This window comes from Ambystoma mexicanum, chromosome 3q, assembly GCF_040938575.1.
Source record: "Ambystoma mexicanum isolate Mex_15411 chromosome 3q, UKY_AmexF1_1, whole genome shotgun sequence".
Classification (NCBI taxonomy): domain Eukaryota; kingdom Metazoa; phylum Chordata; class Amphibia; order Caudata; family Ambystomatidae; genus Ambystoma; species Ambystoma mexicanum.
Window position 1 is genome coordinate 321,214,138 of NC_090926.1, and position 13,668 is coordinate 321,227,805.

The 13,668-nt window shown below is 49.9% G+C and overlaps 1 protein-coding gene across 1 annotated transcript in view; it reads right to left on the reverse strand.

Moving 5' to 3' along the window:
* Positions 1 to 831: 831 nt before the first annotated feature.
* The window catches only part of TAMALIN (trafficking regulator and scaffold protein tamalin), a 95,709-nt gene continuing 82,872 nt past the window's right edge, over positions 832 to 13,668 (reverse strand). The window contains exons 5-8 of the mRNA XM_069653895.1: positions 11,437 to 11,530; positions 6,593 to 6,659; positions 6,319 to 6,385; positions 832 to 5,474 (exon numbers count right to left, since the gene is read on the reverse strand). Of these exons, the coding sequence (XP_069509996.1) occupies positions 5,020 to 5,474; positions 6,319 to 6,385; positions 6,593 to 6,659; positions 11,437 to 11,530 (683 nt within the window). The 3' untranslated portion in view covers positions 832 to 5,019. The remainder of the gene's footprint in view (positions 5,475 to 6,318; positions 6,386 to 6,592; positions 6,660 to 11,436; positions 11,531 to 13,668) is intronic.

A 13,668-nucleotide genomic window follows, 5' to 3' on the forward strand; every position in this document is an offset into this window, starting at 1 on the left:
AGAACGGGGGCGGCCCATGTGCAGCCACTTCTACAAAGGGTGGATCTCCTCCGTCCTGCTCCCACGGGCACAAAAAAGAAAGGATGGGATCGGGAGGGGGGGGCACTAAAGACATGGTCCAACATGGATTCTTCTAATGAAAGACCAGATGATGGAGGGAGTTTGAGGCAAAAATGAACCTCGAGCAGTCAGGACCACTGAGCTTTTGGGAAAAAAAAAGACCAGGTCCCTAAGAGGAACTAAATCAGCCTTCAGAGCAGGCAGGCCTCTGGGAAACCCACATGAGGACTTTTCTACAAAGGGCAGGACCAGAGGAACCAACACACTGCCTTGAAATACAGCAGGACCCCAAAAGACCAACATGGAGGCTTCTCCTGAAGATACAAATCTGGAACTTTGAGGCAGACCCCGCATCCCACTCAAACCCCAAAAACAAGTATTATAAGCTGCTCCAGTAAGGAAAAAGAACCTTACATTTCTATCACGGCCCCTTAGCTGCAAAAAGAAGAGCAGTTACAAAAACAGTGCCGATTAGAAATAAGTGGATTGTGTGTACTTTGGCAGATACCATGCACTTGTGTGTGTTTTGGGGTGGGGGGGTAAGAGAGAGAAAGAGGGAGAGAGGGAGAGACGGGGAAAGGGGGCGAGGGGGAGAGAGAGGGAGAGAGAGGGAGATGGCACTATGCACACATTGAAGGGTATGTGTGAGGTCAGGACGTGGTTCTATACACGCACAAGATTGCCTTATGGCTGCAATGCCACAGAGGCAAACAATGTCAAAATAAATGCATGTATTTGAAAAACACAAGTAAAATAACTCTGAACTGGACATAATTCCTCAAAGCAGACGTTTATAAACAAGTGCTTTCCTTTGAAATAGCAATTTTAACTGCGGCGAAATGAAAACAAACTTGTGTACAGTGAAAAGAACATGAAACAGGAAGAATCTGCAGAAACAGTTAAACCCACTCAGAGCCACCCTCCCCCCTCTCCCGCTCCGCCAAGCCACAGTCCCAGAAACACAAAGGAACATTTTCTTGGAACCCACAATAGGCAAAACATTTTCCATGGGAGTCACCCTGAGCGGTATTTTCGTGCTTGTGTAGTGGCGCTTCTCTTTTGATGTTTTGGGAGCGTTTGGCCCATGTCTTCAGGAAAACCAAACCGTTGGAAACTGAAGCAAGACTGGCAACCAAGCACAGCAATAAAGGCCATGAACAGTGGTGAAAACGTCCTTTCTTTGGTATAAGCTCCCCATCAAGACGTGGACTGGTTACATCTTACTGGAGAAGAGTTCAAGCTGCATGCCAAAGCCAGGCGCTGCCAGTCTGCCCATCCAGGGCAGCCGCGACTGCCCCTCAAAGTAGTTACCCCCTAACATTCTGCCCGGCGGTCCACCCGCTGCCTTCCAACACCCTGCCACACCAACAAGCACCTGTGCAGTCCATCCCAGACAAGGGTATGCCTTCCAAAGACTTGTGCCAATAGTGGCCCAGTGCCATGCAGTCTACCACCTACTGAAGCCAATGTTAAGAGTTTAGCTTTGGGAGGATGAGGTAGATTTAACAGCCAGGGGGCCCACTGTGAGACCGGTCAATGGATAGGCTGCGGCAGGGAGTTTTCAAGGGGAAGGGTGCAAAGCGGTCCCAGTTTGAAAAATATTCTGATATCACCATCGCAGGGACGCCACGGTTGATACTCGGATTTTGCATAAAGTCTAGGGTGGACTGGTAAAAATTGGCTAAGGCAGCTAAAGGCCCCCCACAAACTTGGCCTCTCAGAGCACAGTGCCGCAGCAGGCTCTCCTGCTGCTCAGCCCAACAACAAGGTCCCATTTGCGGACTTCCCTGCAATTGTCCACACAAGATGGCTGCCTAAAGCTAGGTCCCACTTCCTTCTTTCTCCACTGCTTCCTTTCTGGTGCCATCACCCCCAGATACACCTCTGAAACGGTATGCCACCAGAGAGATCCTTTGCCATCTAGTGAATACCAGACTTCAAAATCCTGGACACAAGGCACCTCTAACCATCAAGGATCAACCAACCGACACCATCTCCCCTCAGTGTAATATTACTCCACACATTAAAACAGGTAAAGCGAGGAAAAAGGGAAAAAATAAACAAAAAAAATAAATAAAAAGTCCCACACATGCACACTCCAACACAAAGACCACCAATTATTTCCACCCTGAATCAAGGCCCATGCAACATACTTGGGGTGTCAAGTATCCGTTACCAAATGCCATTCAGCTTCAAATTATTCCAAGCAAAAAACTTACTGAAACATACAGCATCAACACCTCCAGCTCTTCCCGACTGAGGAACGGGTGGAGCGGCGGTGGAAAGGCTGCAGAGAGGCCACATGCTGTATACGTTATCGTGAAGAACATAGGTTTTTTTGAGTGAACATTGAAATGGCGGTTTGGCCTTTTGTTTATTTTGCACCGTAACAGATTTGGCATGATCCTAACCAAGCTAGACGTAAACGGTTATTAAATCAGGAGTACATGCACCAGCTAGTGACCCCCATTCCCTGCCAGCTGTCCAGGCACCCCCAAAGTATGTTCAGGGTAGTAAGACACACCCCCCCCCCCCCCCCAGTGGAAGACACCCTGACAGCAGAACACCAGCAAAACTAACAAGGACCTAGAACAGAGCAACTTGGGAAGCGTGGATCCCAGGTCTACCTCCTGACACGACAGCACTTAACCCCGATAATTAGGGGGGAAAGGTTTTCTGAGAAAGATTCTGGTTGATTAATTGAAAAAGCAACTCTGCCCGTGGGTGCAGCTCAACCTGTGGTCTGGATTTTGTGCAAGAACTGTTAAATGATGCATTGTCTTTTTTGGCACACAAAATCCGTCTGGTTAATACTTTCAAACCTGAAAAGCGCTGTACTGGCCATCACATCCGCGAAGGTGTGAAGCTGCCTTCTGGTCCTTGAGGGTGAGGGGGAATGAGGGGCACTCTGGTCTTTTGGCTAATCGAGAGAATTCTGGTGCGGCCGGGGAAAGACCTCTGCCCAGCCCTGCTCAATTTCCAGAAGCACTGGCGGGTGAGGAGTCGCTCCGTTTTCCTACAGCATGGGTGTACTTGCAGAACACGGGCAGCTTCCCGACTGCTAGGACGATAAAAGGGTGACGTGGCGGACCCTTCCTTCCTTCCAGAGCCCCCCACAGTAGAATACGAGCCCCCATGGGGGACCACACTTCTATCGGAATGTACCGGGACTGCTCTACACCGCTGCAGACTGGCCCAAGCATGGCTGCCGGCAGCTCAAGCCTTGCTCGAGGCCGCACACCCGAGCTGCTCTGGGACAGGAAAGGCGCAGGGGCGCAGGGCCGATCAGCTTGGCAGCAGCCCAGCTCGTCATTCCCGCAGGCGGGGAGGAAACGGTGAACTCGGAACGCCAGCCCTGGGGCCATTGTTCCTTCCGGGCCCTGAAGACAGGAAGGAACGCCAGGGATTCCTAGGCGTGCAACTCAACAACTGTTTAGCGCTGCAGGAGGAATGCATGGTGACGTACTTGGGGCGTGGAGGGCACCTGTCGCGCGTGGGGTGTGCCGCTGGGGGCAACTGTTGCTCTAGTCTAGGCCTCTGCTGTGGCGTTGGGGTGCACCTGCCTATGTTGAACAGGCAATGGAATGGCCCTGCCCAGACACTTGCATCTCCTGAGGCACTGCCCAGGGCATGCCTGCCCAGCTGTTGGACGAGCCCTTTACTGGCACTCCATCCAGCGACTCGGTTGGGGCTGCTGGTCCTATCCTCATTGTGGGCTGGGTTAGGAGAGAAAATGAAGGGGTTATAAAGAGACGCAAATCTTTAAACCAGTACCCCGAAATAGGAGAATGCTGCCCCAACGGTGTATACATGGCTAAGTGCCCAGCGGTCCTGCGTTGACAGACTGTCAGCTAGACATGCTCAGAATCGTAGTTGCCGTTCGGGGAAGGGCATACAATGCCCAGAATGCATCTCGTTTGCAAAAATAAAAGTCTCGGCTACAATAAAGGTGTCCAATGACGGAGTGTAAGTGTATATATTGCGAGACAAAAGTTGCCATTGTGTTCCGCGTTAACATCTACAACCACATCTACAACCCTCCACAATGTCAGAAGTTTCTTGTCCACACTGGAGAGGCTGCTCTACAAAAAAAATCAAAAACACTGCGCCTGGTGTGCGCGTCTGGAAGGTCTGCGCCCCCGCCGCTTTCCTTCCCCAGCTTCAAAGGGAGATGTGCTGCCAATTAAATAATGAAAAGCAGGCTTTGGAGGAAGCGAAGCTCTGGGAAGCAAGACAGACAATGAAAGTAAGGAACGAAGGGGGCGTGGTGGGCGACCCGCACGCACGCACAACGCGTGCGTCCTTCCTCGGCTTCCACAGCATCCAAACACAACGAAGAGCACGCACCACAGGGATGCTGAAAGGACGATATAGTAGAACAAAAAGCCAACATTTCTCATTCAACTCTCATACATAGAAAAACAATAAATAAATAACTTAATGTCTCGGGCAGACCCGTACAAACTCCTCCCACACTTTCGATCGCTAGCGAGGTCCCCAACCAAACCTTGGTCAAAGTTATTATTTTCCCCCACCCCCTGGGCACGACAGGGCCTCACGGGGCGCTGTACTTCCCAAAACAGTGTGCCAGCCACCGTTGAACCTTCTTGGGAGCTCAGCAGAGTTCCAGGACAACAGCTGTGCAGTGTCCAGAGTCAATTCTCTTCATCTACACCAGGGGGCGGCAAAGCGTCTAAGTGGAATTCCTGGCCAACTTTCAGAACAAGATGGTGCCAAGTAACCTGGAAAAAGCCACACGGTCCCCTACCAGGGGCTCTTCTGAGTATAGGACCAGTTCATTCTGGAGAGGCCCAGACCGGCCTGGCCACTGGGAAGAGGGATGTGACCTCAACATATCACCAATGGTCCAAGGATACTCTAATAGTTACCCTCCAAGGGGCTCTCTTCCATCGAGGACCTGCTGCACTAACAAGGTCGTCAGATAGTCACAATAGCCCTCTACAAATGGCTTTCCTCCTCTTCTAAGGATCGGTTGAGTCCAGGGATGAATTTTAAGAGCCGTTTGCGAAAACTTTTGTGCTTCGATTTCCTTGGGGCTGCCACATAGCTGCTCTGCTCCTGCGGCTTGTCCCAGCTGCGTGCAGGGCCCCCATTGCTGGAGGCACACTTCATGCTGGAGCTGCGGATGAGGGTGGGCCGGTTCGGGTTGCTGCTGGCGGCCTTGCAATGGAGAGCTGGTACCTCCACCAGAGAGTCGACCGAGTCAAAGTAGCAGGTCTGGTACAAGGGATCTTCCTCGGCGGCACTACTGAGGCAGCTGGCACTGCTACATGTACTGCCAGCAGAGAGGAGGTGCCGCAGGGAGTCTGGACCAGCGTAGAGGCTGGTCCCGTAAATGCAGGACCGCACAGACTCCAGGGTCTCGTAGACGCTGGGATCCTTAGCCACTATCCCTAAGGGGGGGGGGGGGTGGGGGGGGAGAGAAACAAAACACAAAATGGCCGTCAGTCTCACAGATGTAATCTAAAAAGCAGAGGAAGTAGCGGGGACATCACCATGGGAATGTAAACAAATGCATGCAAAGCATTCCCACCTCAAAAAGACCACACATACAGCGTCAGAAACTTCACCCAGAAGAGAGCTAGACCACAGGGACTACAGCAGATACCACAAAACAGCGGGTCATTTAAAATAGCAGTAGTGCTCGGGCAGTACTGGTTGCACGTGGGCTTGGAAGAGTCACATAGCTGATAAGAAAACATGTACCAGGCCTTTCCTAAGCGGCTGCCTGGTGGGAGACCGCCAGATCACCAGAGTTCACTCTACCTTTAGCCTCACTGCAGGTTTAAAATCCCAGGAAAGCCACTTAAGGGCAACCGAGGCTGGCGACTGACCGCTGGCTGCAGAGACCCCATGAAGAATAAACCCGCATTCTACCCTAGATCTGGCTCCCGAGTCATCTGTGTTCAAGAGCCGACCATAACCATGCCCCACCACCACCGAACAGGAACCTGCCCCCCTGCACTAATGTTTCTTTTCCATCCCTCGTCGACCCAGTACCCCCTCCCCATTCCAGTCAGAGGAAGACCCCTCCATCCTCTGCACCGGTAGGACCCCCCCCCATACCCCCCCACTTCACAGGCGATACGCCTTTCACAGTGATAAAGAATCCCCACCATCGCCTGCACACAAAGTCAACCCCCCCTTTTTATCTCATGAACAGAAGTGAAACATTCCTTAGCCTTTGAGCAGGAGACCCTCCCCTCCCTCCCCCCATCCCCGAAAACCCCTCCTTACCATGCACTAATCTTTGCTCCTGGACCATCAGAGACTGGTATTCACCCCATTTTTCATAAAGGGTTTGCTGTAGGAAAAAAAAATTATAATAAAATAAAGAATGCTGCATGAAGTTCTACTTTCACTGCCCCTCCCCCACTAGATGGGCTGGGAACCAGACATGGGATCCACCCGCTTCATCCTCATGCAAGCTACCAAGGACCGACTTGGAAGATCCAAACACAGGGGTGGGGGGGCAAAGGAAGTTACGCTGCAGGTGGTGGGCCACCCTTACCTTCAGATACTGCAGCCTGGCCTCCAGCTCAGTCCTTCGGATTTCTGTGCCGTACAGCGTCTCCAACCTTCAAAATGCATAAAATGGCGTTATCAGAAGGCATAAGCTTCCCTGCCACACAAGCCACAGAAGAGCAAATCAAAGGAAGCGCTTCGACCAAAGCCAACAACAGCCACACAGCAAGCACAAGAGCTACAGTGTTACAGAGAAGCCTTGGCCACCTAACAAACCACCCAGAAGAAGGGTGGGCCTGCTCTTCCATGCACAGGACCAGAAATCAATGGCACAACTCAACTGTAGACAAAAAGAAGAAAAGATCCTAAGCACACAGTACTGGTAACCCTGCCAGGCTCCAGGTGGCATTGTGTGGCGCCAAGTAAAAGTCACAATCTGATCTGCAAAAGACGAGGGCACGAATGACCGTTCTGCCAGAGGTGCGAGCCAATGTGGACGAGCCTCTTCGGCAGTACCTTACTCACGATCACCAACATGTGGACCGATCAACAGAAAGACGGGGCCTCCACCTGCTAGAGTGATACGTTTCATCACTTTTGTGTCTGAGCAGTAGGGCCCCCACGATGTGCTTCATCTGCAGATCAGTAACAGACCAGCAACTACTCGGGTCACAAACACTTCCCTCAAAGTGTGGATTGAAGAACTTTTCTCTAGTGAAGTCAGCTTTATAATGTTTGGATGCAGATTAATGGATCATTGTGGCAAGCAGTCTTCCGCCAAGAGACTCATATGGACCGTCTACAGTCAACCAAAAACGATAGTCAAGCTTTGAATTAATTCCATCGAACAGTTGGAATTCCTTGATCAGAATTCCCGTCAATCGTTCAGCTCCAAGGGCGATACCTAGGTGTCCATCCCATTAAGCCGAGGTATGCAACCTGCCGCTCTCCAGATGTTTTGGACTACAACTCACAGGACTCCTCACCATTGGCTATGCTGTGTAGGGCTGATGAGTTCTAGTCCAAAACATCTGGCAAGCCACATCTTGCAGAACCCTGCCATGCAGACTGCTGAGCTGGGAGGGTCCCCCCCCCCAGTTATACCTCTGAAGACAACAATAAGGGGAAAAACATAGGTCCTGCACATACCTGATGTTATCTAGCAGTTACTCCGCGATTCCCCTGTGTGTGTTTAACCAAGACCACATGTTTTGACCCCATCCCCACCCCCTTTTCTCCATTCCACCCCCACCACTGTGTAAAGGCTGAAAGCAATAGTGGGGGCAACAAACAAAAAAGACCCCAATACCTTTATGTATTGCCCTGCCCCACAGCAGGCAGCTTTATGCACCCTCCCCTTTCCAATCAACCACCATTCACACCCATTAAAGGACATGATAAAGATTAAAGCCACCCCTCCCACCTACCCATTAACTGCACGCACAGCCATGCCTGCAATATTTTCACATTAAGTTGCTTGAATGCAAAAGAAACATTCCAATTACTGCGACAGCAGGGTCTGAGGCGGCTAGAGAATGTGCTTTGCAATCTAGCAGTTCGGGGACTAGTTTGGAGCTGATCCAGCCCGTCCCAGGTTCGATTCCCCAGTAGTGCGAAAGCAAAAAACAAATGCGCCTGCTGTTTCAGAGAGCGTCATACCTTTAGGAGCGCGACCCCGGACGCAATGAAATGAAATGCAAGTTTCAACTTCTCCTTAAACTTTATTTTAGAACAAAACCATTCTGAGGGAGCTTCTTTTTAAAATCAAAGTACAGGAACGGTGAAAGCTCGTAAAAAAGTAAGTAGGGCAGCACCATTCAAACCTCTCCCACCCGCTTTGACCAGTGGTTTGCTCATTCTCGAGTGTACACACCGAGAGGCACCTTGTTCTAACAGCCCCTTTTCTGCGATGGAGCTCTGGCTGCACACCCACCAAGGTGAAGGACGACCCATCAACTCATGCACAGGTAAACCACCAACCAGTGGTTCCAGTGAGCGGCAGAAGGGAAGACAAAAGTACTGCAACTACTGCTTCCTCAGACCACCGCCTAGGCCCAACATCCTCCCTGCAATTACTACCGCAGAGTACAGTGGCACTTCCTTCCCCCAGGTAAAGTGCCGATCATAGCTGCTTGGAGATTTTACTATCGTGGATTACAGTGAAAATTTACTTTCCACGCAGACAAGCAATTCATTTACAATTCACATGAAACGTATGCATTTCATTGTATTATAATGTTATAAATCCACACTTCATACCCCAGTTCTGCAATATATTCTGTATAAAACACCAATAATTCATTAAAGCAATAATTAGCTAATGCCGCTTACCTTCCGAGCATCATATCCAACATGCCGTTGTACAAGTTACCTCAAGTTTTTTACAAATCTCAAAAACTAGATCCGTGCAAAACAGGCGTCACATTGCACTACCAAGTATCTGCTAGTCTTGAGGGAACTTTTGTTTTTACAAACGCAACACTAAGGTTTAATCTTGCTCCCATTATATTGAAGGTAGTTAATGGATGAAACCAAAATAACAAAAGCTCTCAGAATAAAAGGACACGTTAACTATGTAATTGATGTAATCTGGCCTGTACTTCTTGCCACTCGCTAGTATATTGTGGCACATAACCCATTCCTTCGTTTTTTTTTTTAAACTAAAAGTTCAATATTCCAATCAATCTTCCACAAGAAATTCTTCAACATCTCAAATGTAATTACAGTTGGACTTCCCTCAGGGTATACAGAAGTGTTATCACACTCTTGCCTTTTAACACTGGTTTCTCCACGGCCCTTTGCTGTCAAAGAAGGATTTATAGCCATTAAGGGAGCAATTGGTGCTTCACCTCCTTGCTGGCTGGTCATTGTTGAGATGGATTTCTAAACTCTGACCTGGTGGGAAGAGGTTCAGGAGCCCACCCTAGTTTAGTGAAACAGGGGAACCTTCTGGACAAGCAAGACCAATCTTGTAGCTTGGCAGTCGATCAAGACTAAGGCTCAGGAAGAGGGGAGGAGGGGGTGATCAGAAGCCCACAATGAGCACACACAGTAACAAACCAAAAATTACTCTTAGACAAGTGTATAGAAAAAATTAATAAATCATTGGTCGGACAAAATGACGCAAGTAAACTCTGGTGTCACACACGGACACACACAGACACACACAGACACACACAGACACACACAGACACACACAGACACACACAGACACACACAGACACACACAGACACACACGGACACACACGGACACACACGGACACACACACCTTCCTAATGCGACAAAGGAGTAAAAGCCACAACCTGTAAGGGAAAGGGTTGGTTAACATATTGGGAGCATTAGACAATTCTTTGAAGTCATTCCCTTACTTTCGAGTCCAGCCCTTAACTTAAGAAGTGGGGAGCCTTGTGCTCAACAGTACAGTTGTGCGTAAAAATGCACAATCACAAAGATGGGGAAAAAGCAGCTCTTCTTAAGGGAGATCTAGCAAGTCAGGAAGGGTCTTGAGGTGATGAAAAATTGGTTCTCAATATTCAAGTAGGGTCTGCCCTTGGCAGCAGAGCAGTTTCCAAAAGGTGGAGCAGCTGGGGAGCACAGGCTAGCCCAGCCAGAAGCACATACCTTTAAGGGATATTTGTGCGTAAATGGGATTGGTTGTGCGAGGGGGCCACCGGTAAGTGATGCAAGTACTCACCAACCCTCAGCACAGTCCAGACCAAACTTTGCCAGTTTAGTTGGTCGTTAGTAGGTTTGCGTCCTGTATTTCCACTGTGCTCCGGCTCGCAGCAGCTGTGGGCTAGAACGATCGTTCGTGACGGGACAGTTGCCTTTTCTCAGCTTCCGAAGGAGACACAAAGAAAATTCTGGTGCAGCAGGCTTCAGGGCACAGGAGAGCCGGTCAGCAAGACACCTACATCAACCCTCACTAAAAGGTTGTGGGCTGCATTACAACTCACCCAATTCAGGACCCAGAGGAGCTAGGCCTGTGAAATTTAGCGGGAGAGGGCACAGGACCACAAGCACGCAATGTCCCCAAGTCTCAGGTTTCAACGCAAGATGGCAGCGGTTCTGCGAGATACCCTGAGTTAGAGCTGGACAGTTCACTGGATGTCCCAGAAACACTTAAGAACAGGCTCCTTAAGTGAGTAAGCAGGGGCCGCCGAGAGTAGTTGTTCCACTACTCCAAAGGGGCGAAATGCCATCGCAGGCCTTCTTGATCGATTAAGAAAACAGGGGTCTGCCGGGACAACCGAGGGCGAAGGGAGCCAAACCTCAAAGTGTCCTCTGGCGGGTTCACAAGTCTGTTTCTTTATTGCAGGATTCTTGGCTACTTCTGCAGTTCAGAAGAACTCAAGTGATCGACCTGGAATGGATTCTGAGCCCCTTATCTAAGATTTGCTTTGCGCCAAAATCAAGGAATTCCAATCGAAGATCTGCTATCATGCAGGCATCCCAGTCATGGACCAATCACAGCCCACAGTGGTCCCAGTCATTCAGGCACTCCAAACATCCTGGCTATTAACCCCCCCACCCCACACACCCCGATTAACTTCATCAGTGGGAGAGGGTGGGGAATGGATCACCTTGCGAGGGGGGCACTGTATGTGATATTTCAGCATTTTAAAGCGGACACAAAAAAGAAATTCAGCTTTTGTGTTCATTCTTTAAAATGCAGAACTATTGCATAGAACCACCTATACGTTTTGACTTCTATGGTATGCAGGGCCCTAGCATTTGCATTGCATTTTTTTGCTGATGAATGTAAATTGCAATTACACAAAAATCACAACATACTGGGAACACCAGGGCTGTTCTTTACCAATGCAGGTTTCGTTTTTGTCTGCCAGAACTTGTTGCCGCTTGGATAACGAGCAAAGGGGTTCTCTACCTTATGACATTTCCGGAGGCCTTCATGATCTCCACAATGTCGCGGTGGCGCACACCTTCAACGTTAATGCCATTCACTCCAGTGATGGTGTCTCCTGCAAAGGACAAAAGAAAAAAATAAATAAATAAAAAAAAGGATATATTGAACAAACTGCAAGACACATGCTAGCTCTCACAGACAGAGGACCGAGGGGGCCATAGAGAACATCAGGATGTCCACAGATCCAGAATGCCAGACAGGGCCCTAGAGGACAGCGGGAGGTCCACAGATCCAGAATGCCAGACAGAGCCATAGAGGACAGCGGGTGGGTCCCAGATATGGGCAGTCCACCGATCCAGAAGGGCCATAGAGGACAGCGGGGGATTGATCAGAAGGAGGATGTCTAGTGATGTGCATGACCGGGATATACCAGGGCAGATGGGAAATGGGCAATTAGCACAGCTCCCTTGAACCAGAGGCACCGCGAGAACGCAGTCAATAGATTGGGAGAGGCGAACGGGCGGCACATATGAATTTTGTGGGGAGGTTTTAGTGGGAAATATAATGGAGGGTTGAAGAAACAAGTCCTTGAGGACCCTGGATGCAATTCAGCATCATTATAGAGCAATGATGGACATTTGCTGTATTATTTATTTGTATTGTTTATTTATATAGCACCTATACAAAGGGCAAGTGTTTCAGAGCGCTCAAGGAGGGTGGGAACATAGGGAAAAAGAACAGTCGCTCAGAGCCCTTGAAATTTTGAGACGATAAAAGTCTGCAGAGTAAGTGCATAAAAAATACATTTAACAGTTTGAGAGACAGCAAATGGGCCTGGCAGCGATTCTGCAGTTTGACTAGTGCATTTAAGGGGTGAAGACAAGGGAGAACAGACAAACCAACTTCAGGCACGGTGCGTACAGATTGTTCAAGTGCACAGAGGGTCACAAGGGAGGGGGAATCAAGTGCACCCGGTCGGATGAGACTGGGGTAAGAGCAGAGAGAACCACTCGGGTTATTTCTCAAGTGCATTTAGTGTGGGTGAGGTGGGGAGCCCTGAGGCGAGTGTGAAAGAGGACTGGGGGGGGCACCGGGGACCTGCAAGATTCTGAGGTACACCCGGCAGCCAGTCAGCAAGCTGTAAGGAAGCAGAGGGAGAAAGGGGAAGAACAGAACTAGGTTAGCAGGGTAGGGAAAGAGAAGGGTCTTGTGAAGTTTCCAGAATTTAAGGAGATCCAGCTCAAGGCAGAGGGTGGCAGGAAGGCTATTCTAGAGGGAGGCGCCTGCTGAGGATAAGGCTCTCCCTCCAAATCTCTGCTTGGCCAACCGGCTCACTCGAAGAAGGTTGGAACTAGATGAGCGGAGGGCTTGTGAGTGACAGTATTTAGGTAGGCAGCGTTGCAAGTAGGCAGGTCGCAGGCCCCAGAAAGCCTTGTGAACAATGCAGGGGGTCTTGAACTTGATCCTTGCAGCCATGGGGAGCCAGTGAAGGGATTTCAGCGCCGAGAGATGCAGTCCCTGGGCTTGAGGCCAAGGGCAAGTCTTGTGGTTCTGTTCTGGATGAGGTGCAGAGGGTGCAGGGCAGAAAAAGGGAGCATGAGGAAGAGGCTGTTGTAATAGTCCAGTCTGGAGAGAACCAGGGCTCTAGAGACAGTGAGCCGCATGGGGAAAGTGAGAAAAGGTAGAGTACCTCTGAGGAGGAGTAGCTGATAGACGAGATGTGAGAGGGGAAAGGAGAGGGGATTCAAAGATGACCCCAAGGTTTCTAGCCTCACAAGTGCGTGCGGGCGCAGGGCCAAGGGAGGTTGGCCAGAGTGAAAGTGGGAGTGCGGAAGCAGGGGTCCCAATGCGCATAATCAGTCTTAATGGTGTTGAGGCAGAGGTTGTTTGCAGTACATCATGACTGAATGGCAGACATAATAAATTATATATTATATGAGCAAGGAGGAGGTTGAGGGTAGCCTGTAAGATAGTTGTGGGTCGTCCACATAGCATTGGAAGTTAGGGGTGAAAGTGGCAATTACACGTGCCAGGGAAGCCATATAGACGTTGAAGAACCAGGGGGATAGGTCAGATCCCTGGGGAACGCCACTGATTCAGAGAGTGATAGTCGAGTGAAAGGCTCAGCGCTGCACCTGGGGTGGGCGGTCAGAGAGGAAGGAGGTTAACCATGCCAGAGCCTGACCTGCGATTCCCAGGGTGTCACAGAGACATGCGATCAGGATGTTGTGGTTAACTCTGTCGAAGGCAGAG